At 42.1% G+C, this 19,280-nt stretch overlaps 1 protein-coding gene across 2 annotated transcripts in view; it reads right to left on the bottom strand.

Moving 5' to 3' along the window:
• The window catches only part of EXOC6B (exocyst complex component 6B), a 1,420,949-nt gene that overhangs the window by 391,671 nt on the left and 1,009,998 nt on the right, over window positions 1–19,280 (bottom strand). Inside the window, exon 19 of one of the 2 annotated variants that reach the window (XM_053704355.1) lies at window positions 7,572–7,601. The exons of the other annotated variant lie outside the window; for it this stretch is intronic. Coding sequence (XP_053560330.1) covers window positions 7,572–7,601 — 30 coding nt within the window. The remainder of the gene's footprint in view (window positions 1–7,571; window positions 7,602–19,280) is intronic. 2 annotated transcript variants of the gene reach the window in all.

Here is a 19,280-nt window from a genome sequence, read left to right on the forward strand (position 1 = left end):
TGTGATGTATCGAGTCCACGGATTCATCCTTACTTGTGGGACATTCTCCTTCTCTACAGGAAGTGGCAGAGAGAGCACCCACAGCAGAGCTGTCTATATAGCTCTGTCCCTAGCTCCACCCCCAGTCATCAGACCGAAGGCTAGGAAGAAAAAGGAGAAACCATAGGGTGCAGTGGTGACTGAAAGTTTAAAAATAAAAATATATATGCCTGTCTTAAATAAACAGGGCGGGCCGTGGACTCGATACATCACAAGAGAAATAAATTTATCAGGTAAGCATAAATTATGTTTTCTCTTGTAAGATGTATCGAGTCCACGGATTCATCCTTACTTGTGGGATACTAATACCAAAAGCTTTAGGACACGGATGAAGGGAGGGACAAGACAGGGACCTTAAACGGAAGGCACCACTGCTTGTAGAACCTTTCTCCCAAAAATAGCCTCCGAAGAAGCAAAAGTATCAAATTTGTAAAAAAAATTCGCCGCCTTACAAATCTGTTCAACAGAAGCCTCATTTTTAAAAGCCCATGTGGAAGCCACAGCTCTAGTAGAATGAGCAGTAATTCTTTCAGGAGGCTGCTGTCCAGCAGTCTCATAGGCCAAACGGATGATGCTTTTCAGCCAAAAGGAAAGAGAGGTAGCCGTAGCCTTTTGGCCTCTCCGCTTACCAGAATAAACAACAAACAATGAAGATGTTTGACGGAAATCTGGTTGCTTGCAAGTAGAACTTTAAAGCACGAACCACATCAAGATTGTGCAACAGACGTTCCTTCTTTGATGAAGGATTAGGACACAGAGAAGGAACAACAATCTCTTGATTGATATTCTTATTAGACACAACCTTAGGAAGAAAACCAGGTTTGGTACGCAAAACCACCTTATCTGCATGGAAAATAAGATAAGAGGAATCACACTGTAAAGCAGATAGCTCAGAAACTCTTCGAGCCGAAGAGATAGTAACTAAGAACAAAACTTTCCAAGATAGAAGCTTAATATCTATGGAATGCATAGGTCCAAACGGAACCCCTTGAAGAACTCTAAGGACTAAGTTTAGGCTCCAAGGCAGAGCAACAGGCTTAAATACAGGCTTAATTCTGACCAAAGCCTGACTAAAAGTTTGAACGTCTGGAACATCTGCCAGACATTTGTGTAGTAGAATAGACAAAGCAGTTATTTGTCCTTTTAGAGAACTAGCTGATAATCCCTTCTCCAAACCTTCTTGGAGAAAAGACAATATTCTAGGAATCCTAATCTTACTCCACGAGTAACCTTTGGATTCACACCAATAAAGATACTTGCACCAAATCTTATGATAGATCTTCCTGGTGACAGGTTTTCTGGCCTGAATTAGGGTATCAATGACCGACTCAGAGAACCCACGCTTTGATAGAATTAGGCGTTCAATCTCCAAGCAGTCAGACGCAGAGAAACTAGATTTGGATGCAAGAACGGACCTTGGATTAGAAGGTCCCGCCTCATTGGCAGGGTCCACGGTGGAACCGAGGACATGCCCACTAGGTCTGCATACCAAGTCCTGCGTGGCCACGCAGGTGCTATCAGAATCACCGAAGCTCTCTCCTGCTTGATTCTGGCAACCAGACGTGGGAGGAGAGAAAGCGGTGGAAATACGTAGGCCAGATTGAAGGACCAAGGTACTGCTAGAGCATCTATCAGTACCGCCTTGGGATCCCGGGACCTGGACCCGTAACGAGGAAGTTTGGCATTCTGACGCGACGCCATCAGATCCAATTCTGGTGTGCCCCATAGCTGAATCAGCTGAGCAAATACCTCCAGATGGAGTTCCCACTCCCCCGGATGAAAAGCCTGACGACTTAGAATATCCGCCTCCCAGTTCTCTACCCCTGGAATGTGGATTGCTGAGAGATGGCAAGAGTGATCCTCTGCCCATCGGATTATTTTGGTTACCTCCATCATTGCTAGAGAACTCCTTGTTCCTCCTTGATGATTGATATAAGCTACAGTCGTGATGTTGTCCGACTGAAACCTGATGAATTTGGCTGCAGCAAGCTGAGGCCACACCTGAAGCGCCTTAAACATCCTAGAACTGAGAGCGATATTCATCGGAAGAAGAGATTCCTCCCGAGACCATAAGCCCTGTGCTTTCAGGGAGTTCCAGACTGCACCCAAGCCTAGCAGGCTGGCATCTGTCGTTACAATGAGCCACTCTGGCCTGTGGAAGTACATTCCCTGAGACAGGTGGTCCTGAGACAAGAGAAGAGAATCTCTGGTCTCCTGGTCCAGATGCAGTTGAGGAGATAAATCTGCATAATCCCCATTCCACTGTTTGAGCATGCATAGTTGCAGTGGTCTGAGGTGTAGGTGGGCAAAAGGAACTATGTCCATTGCTGCTACCATGAGTCCGATTACCTCCATACACTGAGCCACAGATGGCCAAGGAATGGAATGAAGTTTGGCAAGTGGTTAAGAGTTTTGATTTTCTGACCTCCGTCAGAAATATTTTCATTTCTACCGAATTTATCAGAGTCCCTAGAATGGAAACTCTTGTAAGTCCGAATGGTTTCCATCTTGAATGATGGAACTTTGAGGAACTTGTTTAGAATTTTGAGATCCAAGATTGGTCTGAAAGTTCCCTCTTTTTTGGGAACCACAAACAGGTTTGAGTAGAACCCTAGCCCCTGTAACTCTTTTGGGACTGGGCGGATCACCCCCATGGTAAGATCTTCTACACAGCGTAAGAACGCCTCTCTCTTTGTCTGATTTACAGACAATCGAGAAATATGAAATCTCCCCCTTGGAAGGGAGTCTTTGAATTCCAGAAGATATCCCTGGGACACAATTTCCAAAGCCCAGGGATCGTGAACATCTCTTGCCCAAGCCTGAGCTTGCCCCCTACTAGATCCAGTCCCGGATCGGGGGCTACCCCTTCATGCTGTCTTAGAGGCAGCTGCAGGCTTTTTGGCCTGTTTACCCTTGTTCCAAGCCTGGTTAGGTCTCCAGACTGACTTGGATTGGGCAAAATTCCCCTCTTGCTTTGTAGCAGAGGAAGCTGAAACGGAACCACTCTTGAAGTTCCGAAAGGAACGAAAATTATTTTGTTTGATCTTCATCTTATTTGATCTATCCTGAGGGAGGGCATGACCTTTCCCTCCAGTGATGTCTGAAATAATCTCTTTCAGTTCAGGCCCGAATAGGGTCTTTCCTTTGAAAGGGATGTTCAAAAGTTTAGATTTAGGTGACACATCAGCAGACCAGGATTTAAGCCATAATGCCCTGCGTGCTAAAATGGCAAAACCTGAATTCTTTGCCGCTAATTTAGCCAGTTGAAAAGCGGCATCTGTAATAAAAGAATTAGCCAACTTAAGGGCCTTGATTCTGTCCATAATCTCCTCTAATGGAGTCTCCATCTGAAGAGCCTCTTCTAGAGCCTCAAACCAGAAAGCAGCTGCAGTAGTTACAGGAACAATGCACGCAATAGGTTGGAGAGAAAAACCCTGATGAACAAAAATTTTCTTCAGGAGACCCTCAAATTTTTTATCCATAGGATCTTTGAAAGCACAACTGTCTTCGATAGGTATAGTTGTACGCTTAGACAGAGTAGAAATAGCTCCCTCCACCTTAGGAACTGTCTGCCACGAGTCCCGCATGGTGTCAGATATGGGAAACATTTTCTTAAAAACAGGAGGGGGAGATAACGGAATACCTGGTCTATCCCACTCCTTAGTAATAATATTCACAATCCTCTTAGGGACTGGAAAAACATCAGTGTAAACAGGAACCTCTAAGTATTTATCCATTTTACACAATTTCTCTGGAACCACTATAGGGTCACAATCATCTAGTCGCTAATACCTCCCTGAGCAATAAGCGGAGGTGTTCAAGCTTAAATTTAAAGGCCGTCATATCAGAATCTGTCTGAGGAAGCGTCTTTCCTGAATCAGAAATTTCTCCCTCAGATAACAAATCCCTCACCCCTACTTCAGAGCATTGTGAGGGCATATCAGATACGGCTACTAAAGCGTCAGACAGCTCAGCATTTTTCCTAAACCCAGAGCTGTCCCGCTTTCCTTGTAAACCAGGCAGTTTAGATAAAACCTCTGTGAGGGTTGTATTCATACCTGTGGCCATGTCTTGTAAAGTAAAATAATTGGACGCACTAGAGGTACTTGGCGTCACTTGTGCGGGCGTTACTGGTTGTGACACTTGGGGAGAGCTAGATGGCGAACCCTCATTTACTTCTGACTGAGAATCATCTATTGCTCTATTTTTAAGTGCTAATATATGTTCTTTATAGTTTATAGACATATCAGTACAATTGGGACACATTCTAAGAGGGGGTTCCACAATGGCTTCCAAACATATTAAACAAGGATTTTCCTTGGTGTCAGACATGTTAAAAAGGCTAGTAATGTAACAAGCAAGCTTGGAAAACACTGTAATCAAAGTAAAAAACACTTAGAAATAAAACGGTACTGTGCCTTTATGAGAAAAAAAGCTGCACCAGTTCTGCAAAACAGTGTAAAAAAGCAGTAAACTTAACGACATTTTTACAGTAGCATTGTAAAGACTTAGTAACTTTGCACAGCTATGCAAATAAACAATTATCCCCTTAATGGAAAAAACGGATTGAAAAAACGTTAAACCCAGTAAAAAAGACTTTCAGCACCTTGCCACAGCTCTGCTGTGGCTCCTACCTGCCCTTCAGAACAATTTGTGGGGAAAAAAACTTCTTTAACAGCCCTCAAACACAGCAGGAAACTCAGGAGAAGTAGTGATATGTCTCAGAGGAAAGGAAACTGCGCAACTGAGGCGCGAAAATAGGCCCCTCCCACCTCACTCGATGTTTTGAGGCCTATCAGAGAAACACCAGAGTGTCTCTTAATTAACCATGTGAGTTACAAAACTCAAAACCAAGCCATAATGATCCCTTTAGTCCCTTCAAAAAACGATATAAATGCATCAATAAACAAAACGTTTTTTTCCTAGCAGTGTCACCAGCCCTTTAGTCCCTTCAGAAAATGTTATAATTGCATCAATAAACAAAACGTTTTTTCCTAACAGTGTCACCAGTAACTAATGAGCCCTTCAAGCAAGCTGAAATTCCTATTAAAATGTCTGAATACAGCTTACCCTTCCCTCATGGGGATATTGCCAGCCTTTTCTAGAATTAACACAGTCTGTCTAGAAAAATATAGACTGAACATACCTCATATGCAGCTTAGCCTGCAAACTGTTCTCCCAACTGAAGTTTTCCAGTACTCTTCAGGCCTTGTGAGAACAGCAGTGGATCTTAGCTACAAAGTGCTAAGATCATCATCCTCCTTGCAGAAATCTTCATCCCTTTTCTGCCAGAGAGTAAATAGTACACACCAGTACCATTTAAAATAATAAACTTTTGCTTGAGAAATAAAAATCTAACATTATAGTCACCACATAGCTCTTTGCCTTTCCTAGCAGTTAAGCAGGCAGAGAGAATGACTGGGGGTGGAGCTAGGGGGGGAGCTATATAGACAGCTCTGCTGTGGGTGCTCTCTCTGCCACTTCCTGTAGGGAAGGAGAATGTCCCATAAGTAAGGATGAATCCGTGGACTCGATACATCTTACAAGAGAAATTATTATTATTTATTTTTGTTTTGTTTGCTATTCCTATGAATATTTAAAAATGTTATTTAACAATTTGAAGACATTTCATTTCTCTTTAAAAAAATAAACCTAAGAACGAAATAGAACTTACATGGCATGTAAATTCTCGAAACAATATTGTGCCCCCTGTAAAGAGATTTAATATTAATCTATTAAAGTCCCCCCTTTATATAAAGAGATCCAGAATGTTAGTGATGTTTTAGATAGAGTTTAATTCATCAGTTGTAATGAAGTTGTGCTATAACTTAATTTTTAATATAGATATGAAATTCAAATGCCCCGCGCTTCGCCACCCACTTAAAAAGTTCAAAATACTGCGAGCTAAAGGTTTGAACTGTTCTCTAATCAGCGCTCTCCCCTTTGGGTGCCTTTTGTTGTAGCTAGAGTGCTGACTGAACAACAATTCAAAACGTTAGATCACAGACAAAATTTATCTTTGAAGTGGGCGGCGGTGCTTAAGTTATTTGAATTTCATATCTATATTAAATAGCAAGTTATAGCGCAACTTCATTACAACTGATAAATTAAACTCCATATAAAATATCACTAACAATCCGGATGTGATTTTATAAAGCGGAGAGTTTACTATCACTTTAATGTTAAATCTATTAATGATTTGGAAAACTGAGAAACAAAGTACTGAACTTTAGAATAATAAATGTTAGTAGCTTGAACATTAATCACTGAGTATCAACAGGAAAGAGACAAATATATAAGCAGACAAGTATTATGTGAAACAAGCTGCAATCATGTATAGCAAATACTATTAGTTAATGATCCCTTCCTGCCTTGCTCTGCCATATTCTTTAAGAGCTCTCCATGGAATCATTAATGATTATTATATTATTATTTACTTGTTGACAACAAGAAGCACTTACATTTCCCCTCCCTGTGCTTCCTGATGATATTTAACACCCCCAGCCATTTTTTTTTCTTCTTGAAAAGAAAAATCACCCACAGGCTAATTTTCCCCCCAATTACTGTAAAATCAAAGCTGTAATTGTTTATTATTTGTTTTCTCATTCTAATGATACTTTTGTACAAGGCCAAAAAACCCTAAAAATACTGCTTGAAGCACATGGTGTGTTATATGTGCTGTAAGACTGAAAAAAAGCAGGGCAGCCGGTAGACACAAAGCAAATACAAAATTACTATTTAGCTTTTTTTTATCATTATATTCATAAAAATGTTCTTGTTTTCCTGAGTAATCTGATACCAAATATAAAAAGCATTTTGCAGGACCTGGAAAAAGGAAAGTAGGGTTTTCTAGACTATGAATAAGCAACACACAATTCCTGACTATATTAGCTCAGGTCACTAAAATAAAGAAAAGTAAAAAGCTGAATGAACACAGAGAATACTGTAGCAAGCAATAACAGCATCCCCAACCAATGTTGTCCTGCTGGAGCCATTCTGCTATCTCTGCCTGGCTGATGAACGGGATATTTTTACTCAAGCAACAAAAATAGTTTCCATGACGTTTCTACTCTTTGGCTTTTCAAATATTGTTTAATAAAGTTGTGATGCCTTGGGGACAACTTGTCTAAGAAAGGGGAGTTATCTCTCAACCGTCAGAAATGTATTGGTTTAATGAATACTGTAAATGAATGATGTCCCATTGTTTACAGAAAAATTCCAGGGGTCTGTCTAAATTTACACGTTGGGCATTTAATGACACCATAGTTTTGCTCGTTGTCCCTATATATTTACAAAAAGGTCAGCACTACAAGTCTCATGCAAATAAAGCACTGAATTAAACACACTTGTGAACACTTCATTAGCCCCAAAACTAGCTGTGAAAACACCCATGCAGTATCAGATCTGTTATAGGTTAAACTGCATTTGATTTCTCATTGCATGCGGCTCACATACTGAACACAACATGGCATAGTCCTCCATTCAGCTCACGTCACCTTAGAGTAAAGCAAGCAGTATCCACACCAACTCACCGGCATCCTGGAGTGCGTGTCTGACGCTTCCTATGGGTGAAGATGCACAATCTGATCAAACAGTTGTTTAATTAATGTAGCTACCACTGTCACCCCGCTGCTAATGTAATCACAACCCGTCACCCCGCTGCTAATGTAATCACAACCCCTGTCACCACGCTGCTAATGTAATCACAACCCCCCGTCACCCTGCTGCTAATGTACCAAAACCCGTCACCCCGCTGCTAATGTACCAAAACCCGTCACCCCGCTGCTAATGTAATCACAACCCCCGTCAACCCGCTGCTAATGTAATCACAACCCCCGTCAACCCGCTGCTAATGTAATCACAACCCCCGTCACCCCGCTGCTAATGTAATCACAACCCCCGTCACCCCGCTGCTAATGTAATCACAACCCCCGTCACCCCGCTGCTAATGTAATCACAACCCCCGTCACCCCGCTGCTAATGTAATCACAACCCCCGTCACCCCGCTGCTAATGTAATCACAACCCCCGTCACCCCGCTGCTAATGTAATCACAACCCCCGTCACCCCGCTGCTAATGTAATCACAACCCCCGTCACCCCGCTGCTAATGTAATCACAACCCCCGTCACCCCGCTGCTAATGTAATCACAACCCCCGTCACCCCGCTGCTAATGTAAGCACAACCCCCGTCACCCCGCTGCTAATGTAAGCACAACCCCCGTCACCCCGCTGCAAATGTAAGCACAACCCCCGTCACCCCGCTGCTAATGAAATCACAACCCCGTCACCCCGCTGCTAATTTAATCACAACCCGTCACCCCGCTGCTAATGTAATCACAACCCGTCACCCCGCTGCTAATGTACCAAAACCCGTCACCCCGCTGCTAATGTAATCACAACCCCCGTCACCCCGCTGCTAATGTAATCACAACCCGTCACCCCGCTGCTAATGTAATCACAACCTGTCCCCCCGCTGCTAATGTACCAAAACCCGTCACCCCGCTGCTAATGTAATCACAACCCCCGTCACCCCGCTGCTAATGTAATCACAACCCGTGACCCCGCTGCTAATGTAATCACAACTCGTCACCCCGCTGCTAATATACCCCCTGCCACTGTCACCCTGTTGCTAATACACCCCTTACCACTGTCACCCTGTTGCTAATACACCCCTTACCACTGTCACCCTGTTGCTAATACATGTCTACTGCTGACACCTCTCTGCTAATGCCCCTCTACTACTGTCACTTTACTGCTAATGCCCTCCACCCCATCACCTGCTCTTAGTCACACAGGAGCCTAGCTGTTCACACAAGGTTATGTTATTTGTAAGGGAACCTCACTGGGAAGTGCTGAAGAAAGCTTATTTGACACATGACCAAGCTACCCATGGTTGAGGAATATCTTTAGGTACCTGAGGCCTCAGTGTAAAGGAAGGAGAGGGATCACACTCTTCCTTTCTAACAAAACCGTTTGGAGCAGAGCTACAATCCAGACTCCCATACTCTTTACAAGTAGAAATATTAGAGCTTTTTGGCTGTGGCCCAGCCCAGTGGATAAGATTTATTTAATGTTTTGCAGTTTAGGAGAAAAACTATCACAATTTGCTGTTGTCATTAGAATAAAACATACAATAACAAATATACAAAACTTGTACAGTCATTATTTATATATTTATTTAAGAGGACAGAACTAGCTGTGATAGTTGTCAAGAAGCTAGTGATGGAGTGGACACATTCGGCCATGTTAACCTGGACAGTTATGAGTTACACATGCTGCAGGGTGGAACATGACTAGTGATATCCAGCAGCACTATTCATGGACTATCCAGAGGCATAATACATGTTCCAACCGGCACACCCTGCAGCATGTGTAACTCATAATTGTGGAGGTTAAAATGGTCAATGTGGCAACCCTAGAGCTTGACAGTTGGTAAGATGCGAGTGAAGATGAAACACATACAAGGCTGTCCTGCGAAGACATCTGATCAAGTATTCTACAACTAAGACACCCTGTGTGTTTATAAATCTGACTAAACACCTAGTGCAAGACTGATATTACTGGGGCATTACATTCTGTGTTACCTGTTGCTACTGAAGTTCACATTTAAACAAAGAATAACTGATTATTGCTCATTAGCCTGTGTAGTCATGTTCTCTCAAGATAACACACACTGTGCACTTGGCATCACACATCAGCTGCACTATCAGAGAAAAGCACCACAATAAGCATACAAAAGAAATGCTAGCAAAGTTCCAATGGGTTTTATATTACAGAGTAGTTCAGAGCAGGCCCAGTGGTATTCCGGTTTCAGGTCCCCTTTGCTCTGACTAATCAGCAGCTACATTAAGGTGAGACTCACTGAAGCATTGTCTAGAACTTAGGATCACTTACTGTATGTGCACCAGTTCTCCTGTGCCTCTGAGGGAGGGGAAAACGCAATTTGCCAAGGTAGATTAGAGCAATACAGATGTATACAATGAAAGCACACTACAATTTAATTTTCACTATGCTTAATTAAACATGCAATGTGGTTTAAAGTTTTAAATCTATTTAAAAGTGTTGTAGCTAAGACACAGGAGGGCAGAACAACTTTCCTTTACCTGCAAGATTACTTCTCTCTCACTATTCTGAGCGGAGGATCACAGAAATAGCATGATTAAGTCTGGAAATTGTGCAACTGTTTATGTATTAGTCTGCTCCTTAATGTTGGTTTTCTCCTTTTCTGTGTTATTGTGATTCCAGAAATCAGTTTGGACTGTTTATTTTGCTTTTTTCTTACTACTGCCAAAGCCAGCTGAGACTAAAGACTACAAAAACCTGAGCCCTACTTGATTGCATTTGTGATTTTACATAAAAGCTCTGTAAGCTCGAATGCAATACGGATACGTTAAGACTTGGGTTTATATGGAAATAAAGGCTTCTATAGAATGGTCATATTGATAAAAAGACATGTAAATATCTATGAAATTAAGTCAATAGAAGCCAACAACAAGTTGCATATTTTTGCTCCTTTTTAAAATTTTAACAATTTTCCTACACTTTTGTAGGATTTATTTAAACAAAAAAAACAAAAAACTGAATTTATGTATACCTGATAAATTTCTTTCTCCTACGGTGTGTCCGGTCCACGGCTTCATCCTTACTTGTGGGATATTCTCATTCCCTACAGGAAATGGCAAAGAGAGCACACAGCAAAGCTGTCCATATAGCCCCCCTCTGGCTCCGCCCCCCGGTCATTCGACCGACGGTTAGGAGAAAAAGGAGAAACTATAAGGTGCCGTGGTGACTGTAGTGTACAGAAAATAAAATTTTTAAACCTGACTAAAAGCCAGGGTGGGCCGTGGACCAGACACACCGTAGGAGAAAGAAATTTATCAGGTAAACATAAATTCTGTTTTCTCCTACATTGGTGTGTCCGGTCCACGGCTTCATCCTTACTTGTGGGAACCAATACCAAAGCTTTAGGACACGGATAAAGGGAGGGAACAAGTCAGGTTACCTAAACGGAAGGCACCAAAGCTTGCAAAACCTTTCTCCCAAAAATAGCCTCCGAAGAAGCATAAGTATCGAATTTGTAAAATTTGGCAAAAGTATGCAGAGAAGACCAAGTCGCTGCCTTACAGATCTGATCAACAGAAGCCTCGTTCTTGAAGGCCCATGTGGAAGCCACAGCTCTAGTAGAGTGAGCTGTAATTTGTTCAGGAGGCTGCCGTCCGGCAGTCTCATAAGCCAATCGGATGATGCTTTTCAGCCAAAAGGAAAGAGAGGTAGCAGTAGCTTTCTGCCCTCTCCTCTTACCAGAATAAACGACAAACAAGGATGATGTCTGTCTGAAATCCTTTGTTGCTTCTAAATAGAATTTTAAAGCACGGACCACATCTAAGTTGTGTAACAAACGTTACTTCTTCGAAACTGGATTCGGACACAGAGAAGGAACAACTATTTCCTGGTTAATATTCCTGTTGGAAACCACTTTTGGAAGAAAACCAGGTTTGGTACACAAAACAACCTTATCTGTATGGAATACCAGATAGGGTGAAGTACACTGCAAAGCAGACAATTCAGAAACTCTTCTAGCAGAAGAAATAGCAACCAAAAACAGAACTTTCCAAGATAGTAAGTTAATATCTATGGAATGTAAAGGTTCAAACGGAACCCCTTGAAGAACTGAAAGAACTAAGTTTAGACTCCATGGAGGAGTCATGAGTCTGTAGACAGGCTTGATTCTGACTAAGGCCTGTACAAACGCCTGTACATCTGGCACTGCTGCCAGACGTTTGTGCAACAAAACAGACAGAGCAGATATCTGTCCTTTAAGAAAACTCGCTGACAACCCTTTATCCAAACCCTCTTGGAGAAAGGAAAGTATCCTAGGAATTTTAATTTTACTCCAAGAGAATCCCTTGGATTCGCACCAACAGACATATTTTTCCATATCTTATGGTAAATTTTCCTAGTCACAGGTTTTCTGGCTTGGACCAGAGTATCTATAACTGAATCTGAAAACCCATGCTTAGATCAAATCAAGCGTTCAATTTCCAAGCAGTCAGTTGCAGAGAGACTAGATTTGGATGTTCGAATGGACCTTGTACTAGAAGATCCTGTCTCAAAGGTAGCTTCCATGGTGGAGCCGATGACATATTCACCAGGTCTGCATACCAAGTCCTGCGTGGCCACGCAGGAGTTATCAGAATCATTGAGGCCTTCTCCTGTTTGATCCTGGCTACAAGCCTGGGAAGGAGAGGGAACGGTGGGAACACATAAGCTAAGTTGAACGACCAAGGCGCCACCAATGCATCCACTAGTGTCGCCTTGGGATCCCTGGATCTGGACCCGTAGCGAGGAACCTTGGAGTTCTGACGGGACGCCATCAGATCCATTTCTGGAATGCCCCATAGTCTAGTTAACTGGGCAAAGACCTCCGGGTGGAGTTCCCACTCCCCCGGATGGAAAGTCTGACGACTCAAATAATCCGCCTCCCAGTTGTCTACTCCTGGGATGTGAATTGCAGATAGATGGCAGGAGTGATCCTCCGCCCATTTGATGACCTTGGATACCTCTCTCATCGCCAAGGAACTCTTTGTTCCCCCCTGATGATTGATGTACGCTACAGTCGTCATGTTGTCCGACTGAAATCTTATGAATCTGGCCTTCGCTAGTTGAGGCCAAGCCAGGAGCGCATTGAATATCGCTCTCAGTTCCAGAATGTTTATCGGGAGAAGAGACTCTTCCCGAGACCATAGACCCTGAGCTTTCAGGGAGTCCCAGACCGCGCCCCAGCCTAAAAGACTGGAGTTGGTCGTGACAATGACCCACTCTGGTCTGCAGAAACTCATTCCCTGAGACAGGTGATCTTGAGTCAACCACCAACGGAGTGAGTCTCTGGTTAACTGGTCTACTTGAATCTGAGGAGACAAGTCTGCATAATCCCCATTCCACTGTTTGAGCATGCACAGTTGCAATGGTCTTAGATGAATTCAAGCAAAAGGAACCACGTCCATTGCTGCAACCATTAGACCTATTACTTCCATGCACTGAGCTATGGAAGGCTGAGGAATAGATTGAAGAACTTGACAAGCCTTTAGAAGCTTTAATTTTCTGACCTCTGTCAGAAAAATCTTCATTTCTACAGAATCTATTATTGTTCCCAGAAAGGGAACTCTTGTAGACGGGGACAGGGAACTCTTTTCCACGTTCACCTTCTTTCTAGTGCCCAGGGATCCTGAACATCTCTTGCCCAAGCCTGAGCAAAGAGAGAAAGTCTTCCCCCTACTAGATCCGGTCCCGGATCGGGGGCTATCCCTTCATGCTGTCTTGGTAGCAGCAGCAGGCTTCTTGGCCTGTTTACCCTTGTTCCAGCCTTGCATTGGTTTCCATGCTGGCTTAGCCTGGGAAGCGTTACCCTCTTGTCTAGAGGCTGCAGAGTTAGGAGACGGTCCGTTCCTGAAGTTGCGAAAGGAACGAAAATTAGATTTGTTCTTGGCCTTGAAAGGCCTATCCTGTGGGAGGGCATGGCCCTTTCCCCCAGTGATGTCTGAAATAATCTCCTTCAATTCTGGCCCAAAAAGGGTCTTACCTTTGAAAGAAATATTAAGCAATTTTGTCTTGGAAGACACATCCGCCGACCAAGATTTTAGCCAGAGTGCTCTGCGCGCCACAATGGCAAAACCTGAATTTTTCGCTGCTAATTTCGCCAATTGCAAAGTGGCATCTAAAATAAAGGAATTAGCCAACTTTAGTGCGTGAATTCTGTCCATGACTTCCTCATATGGAGTCTCCTTATTGAGCGAATTTTCTAGTTCTTCGAACCAAAAAGACGCCGCCGTTGTGACAGGAATAATGCACGAAATTGGTTGGAGGAGGAAACCTTGCTGAACAAATATATTTTTAAGCAATCCTTCCAATATTTTATCCATAGGATCTTTGAAAGCACAACTGTCCTCAATGGGAATAGTCGTGCGTTTGGCCAACGTAGAAACTGCCCCCTCAACCTTAGGAACTGTTTGCCATGCGTCCCTCCTGGGGTCGACAATGGGGAACATTTTCTTGAATATAGGAGGTGGGACAAAAGGTATACCTGGTTTCTCCCACTCCTTAGCCACTAAGTCCGCCAGCCTTTTGGGTATCGGAAAGGCATCAGCGTGCACAGGGACCTCTAGGAATTTGTCCATTTTGCACAATTTTTCTGGAATGACCAGAGAGTCACAATCATCCAGAGTAGTTAGCACCTCCTTAAGCAGGGCACGGAGATGTTCTAACTTAAATTTAAACGTCACAATATCAGGTTCTGCCTGTTGAGAAACTTTTCCTGAATCAGAAATTTCTCCCTCCGACAGACCCTCCCTCACTGCCAATTCTGACTGGTGTGAGGGTATAACCAATAAACTATCGTCAGCGCACCCTTGCTCATCCTCTGTATTTAAAACTGAGCAATCACGCTTTCTTTGAAATGCTGGCATTTTGGATAAAATATTAGCTATAGAATTATCCATTACTGCCGTTAATTGTTGCATAGTAACAAGCATTGGCGCGCTAGATGTACTAGGTGTCGCCTGCGCGGGCATAACTGGTGTTGACACAGAAGGAGAGGATGATGAACTATCCCCACTACCTTCACTTGAGGAATCATCTTGGGCAACCTTATTAAATGTGACAGAACTGTCCTTACTTTGTTTGGACGCCATGGCACAATTTTCACATACATTTAAAGGGGGGACCACCTTGGCTTCCATACATACAGAACATGTTCTATCTGAAGGTACAGACATGTTAGACAGGCTTATACAGGCTATTAATGCAATAAAACCGTTTTTAAACAAAACCGTTACTGTCTCTTTAAATGTTAAACAGAGCACACTTTATTTCTGGATGTGTGAAAAACTATGAAGGAAATATCCGATCCTTACCAAATTTGCACCCTAGTGTCTTAATGCTTTGAAAATATTAGCCAACTTGAGTGCGTGAACTCTGTCCATAACCTCCTCATACGGAGTCTCTCTACTGAGCGACTTTTCTAGTTCCTCGAACCAGAACCACGCTGCTGTAGTGACAGGAACAATGCACGAAATGGGTTGCAGGAGGTAACCTTGCTGTACAAAAATCTTTTTAAGCAAACCCTCCAATTTTTTATCCATAGGATCTTTGAAAGCACAATTATCCTCGATAGGAATAGTAGTGCGCTTGTTTAGAGTAGAAACTGCCCCCTCGACCTTAGGGACTGTCTGCCATAAGTCCTTTCTGGGGTCGACCATAGGAAATAATTTCTTAAATATAGGAGGGGGGACAAAAGGTATGCCGGGCTTCTCCCACTCTTTATTCACTATGTCCGCCACCCGCTTGGGTATAGGAAAAGCGTCGGGGTGCACCGGAACCTCTAGGAACTTGTCCATCTTGCATAATTTTTCTGGAATGACCAGGTTGTCACAATCATCCAGAGTAGATAACACCTCCTTAAGCAGTGCGCGGAGATGCTCTAATTTAAATTTAAATGTCACAACATCAGGTTCAGCCTGTTGAGAAATTTTTCCTGAATCTGAAATTTCCCCATCTGACAAAACCTCCCTCATGGCCCCTTCAGATTGGTGTGAGGGTATGACAGAGCAATTATCATCAGCGCCCTCTTGCTCTTCAGTGTTTAAAACAGAGCAATCACGCTTTCTCTGATATGCAGGCATTTTGGATAAAATATTTGCTATGGAGTTATCCATTACTGCCGTCAATTGTTGCATAGTAATAAGCATTGGCGCGCTAGAAGTACTAGGGGTCTCCTGCTTGGGCAAAACTGGCATAGACACAGAAGGAGATGATGTAGAACTATGTCTACTCCCTTCATCTGATGAAACATCTTGGGCAATTTTACTATCTGTGGCAGTACTGTCCTTACTTTGTTTGGACGCTATGGCACAATTATCACACAATTTTGAAGGGGGAGACACATTGACTTTCATACATATAGAACATAGCTTATCTGAAGGTACAGACATGTTAAACAGGCTTAAACTTGTCAATAAAGCACAAAAACCGTTTTAAAACAAAAACGTTACTGTCTCTTTAAATTTTAAACAGTGCACATTTTATTACTGAATATGTGAAAAAGTATGAAGGAATTGTTCAAAATTTACCACATTTTCACCACAGTGTCTTAAAGCATTAAAAGTATTGCACACCAAATCTCAGAGCTTTAACCCTTAAAATAAAGAAACCGGAGCCGGTTACAGTTTTAACCCCTCTACAGTCCCAGCTACAGCCTTTGCTGCGACTTTACCAAACCCAGGGGGGAATACGATACCAAATGAAGCCTTCTAGGAACTTTTCCAACTACTTTCAGATCCACACACATGCATCTGCATGTCTTGCTCTCAAAAGTAACTGCGCAGTAATGGCGCGAAAATGAGGCTCAGCCTACAACTGGGAAGGCCCTTCCTGACTGGAAAGGTGTCTAACTCAGTGCCTGACGTTAAAAAACATTCCCCAAGCTTATAAGTGTGAATTTCAAACATAAACATGTATAAAATGCTCAAATAAAGCAATCGATTTTGCCCATAAAAGTGTCTACCAGTTTTATAGCCCATATTAAGCCCTTTATTCTGTTTAAGACTAAGAAAATGGCTTACCGGTCCCCATGAGGGGAAATGACAGCCTTCCAGCATTACACAGTCTTGTTAGAAATATGGCTAGTCATACCTTAAGCAGAAAAGTCTGCTAACTGTTTCCCCCAACTGAAGTTACTTCATCTCAACAGTCCTATGTGGAAACAGCAATCGATTTTAGTTACTGCTGCTAAAATCATCTTCCTCTCACAAACAGAACTCTTCATCTTTTTCTGTTTCAGAGTAAATAGTACATACCAGCACTATTTTAAAATAACAAACTCTTGATAGTAGAATAAAAAACTACAACTAAACACCACATACTCTTAACCATCTCCGTGGAGATGTTGCCTGTGCAACGGCAAAAAGAATGACTGGGGTGGGCGGAGCCTGGGAGGGACTGTGTGGACAGCTTTTGCTGGGACTCTTTGCCATTTCCTGTTGGGGAGGAGATGTTCCCACAAGTAAGGATGACGCTGTGGACCGGACATACCAATGTTGGAGAAAAGCCTTTTATTTTAGTACTGGCAGACTTTCCGCCAGTACTTAAGATGGCGGTGACAACTGTGGGGTGGGGGAGGGATAAGAGCTGTTTGGAAGGGATCAAGGGGTGGGATGTGTCAGGTGGGAGGCTTATCTCTACACTAAAGCTAAATCTAACCCTTCAAGCTCGCTACAAGCTACCTAATTAACCCAGTCACTGCTGGGCATCATACAAGTGTGATGTACAGCGTCATTTAGCGGCTTTCTAATTACCAAAAAGCAATGCCAAAGCCATATATGTCTGCTATTTCTGAACAAAGGGGATCCAAGAGAAGCATTTACAATCATGTGTGCCATATCTGCACAAGCTGTTTGTAAATAATTTCAGTGAGAAATCTAAAGTTTGTGAAAAAGTGAACTTTTTTTTATATTTGATCGCATTTGGCGGCGAAATGGTGGAATGAAATATACCAAAATAGACCTAGATCAATACTTTGGGTTGTCAACTAAAAAATATATATACATCAAGGGATATTCAGAGATTCCTGACAGATATCAGTGTTCCAATGTAACTATCGCTAATTTTGAAAATAGCAAAGTGCTACTTGTATTTATTGCCCTATAACTTACAAAAAAAAACAAAGAACATGTAAACATTGGGTATTTCTAAACTCAGGACAAAATTTAGAAACTATTTAGCATAGGAGTTTTTTTTGGGTGATTGTAGATGTGTAACAGATTTTGGGGGTCAAAGTTAGAAAAAGTGTGTTTTTTTCCCATTTTCTCATGATATTTTATATATATTTTTTTTTTATAGTAAATTCTAAGCTATGATGAAAATAATGATATCTTTAGAAAGTCATTTTAAGGCGAGAAAAACAGTATATAATATCTGTGGGTACAGAAAATGGGTAAGAGAAAAAACATAATTTATATAAGAACTTACCTGATAAATTCATTTCTTTCATATTGGCAAGTCCATGAGCTAGTGACGTATGGGATATACAATCCTACCAGGAAGGGCAAAGTTTCCCAAACCTCAAAATGCCTATAAATACACCCCTCACCACACCCACAATTCAGTTAAATGAATAGCCAAGTAGCGGGGTGATAAAGAAAGGAGTAAAAAGCATCAACAAAGGAATTTGGAAATAATTGTGCTTTATACAAAAAAATCATAACCACTATAAAAAAGGGGTGGCCTCATGGACTTGCCAATATGAAAAATGAATTTATCAGGTAAGTTTTTACATAAATTATGTTTTCTTTCATGTAATTGGCAAGAGTCCATGAGCTAGTGACGTATGGGATAGCAATACCCAAAATGTGGAACTCCACGCAAGAGTCACTAGAGAGGGAGGGATAAAATAAAAACAGCCAATTTTCGCTGAAAAAAATTAATCCACAACCCAACATATAAGTTTATTCTCATAAATGAAAAGAAAAAACTTAAAACACAAGCAGAAGACTCAAACTAAAACAGCTGCCTGAAGAACTTTTCTGCCAAAAACTGCTTCCGAAGAAGCAAATACATCAAAACGGTAGAATTTAGTAAATGTATGCAAAGAAGACCAAGTTGCTGCTTTGCAAATCTGATCAACTGAAGCTTCATTCTTAAAAGCCCACGAAGTGGAGACTGCTCTAGTAGAATGAGCTGTAATTCTCTGAGGCGGGGCTTGACCCGACTCCAAATAAGCTTGATGAATCAAAAGCTTTAACCACGAAGCCAAGGAAACAGCAGAAGCCTTCTGACCTATCCTAGAACCAGAAAAGATAACAAATAGACTAGAAGTCTTCCTGAAATCTTTAGTAGCTTCAACATAATATTTCAAAGCTCTCACCACATCCAAAGAATGTAAGGATCTCTCCAAAGAATTCTTAGGATTAGGACACAAGGAAGGGACAACAATTTCTCTACTAATGTTGTTAGAATTCACAACCTTAGGTAAGAATTTAAATGAAGTCCGCAAAACCGCCTCATCCTGATGAAAAACCAGAAAAGGAAATTCACAAGAAAGAGCAGATAATTCAGAAACTCTTCTAGCAGAAGAGATGGCCAAAAGGAACAACACTTTCCAAGAAAGTAGTTTAATGTCCAAAGAATGCTTAGGCTCAAAAGGAGGAGCCTGTAAGGCCTTCAAAGGAGAGATTTATTTAATGACAGG

This window comes from Bombina bombina, chromosome 2 (assembly GCF_027579735.1).
Source record: "Bombina bombina isolate aBomBom1 chromosome 2, aBomBom1.pri, whole genome shotgun sequence".
In the NCBI taxonomy this organism is placed as follows: domain Eukaryota; kingdom Metazoa; phylum Chordata; class Amphibia; order Anura; family Bombinatoridae; genus Bombina; species Bombina bombina.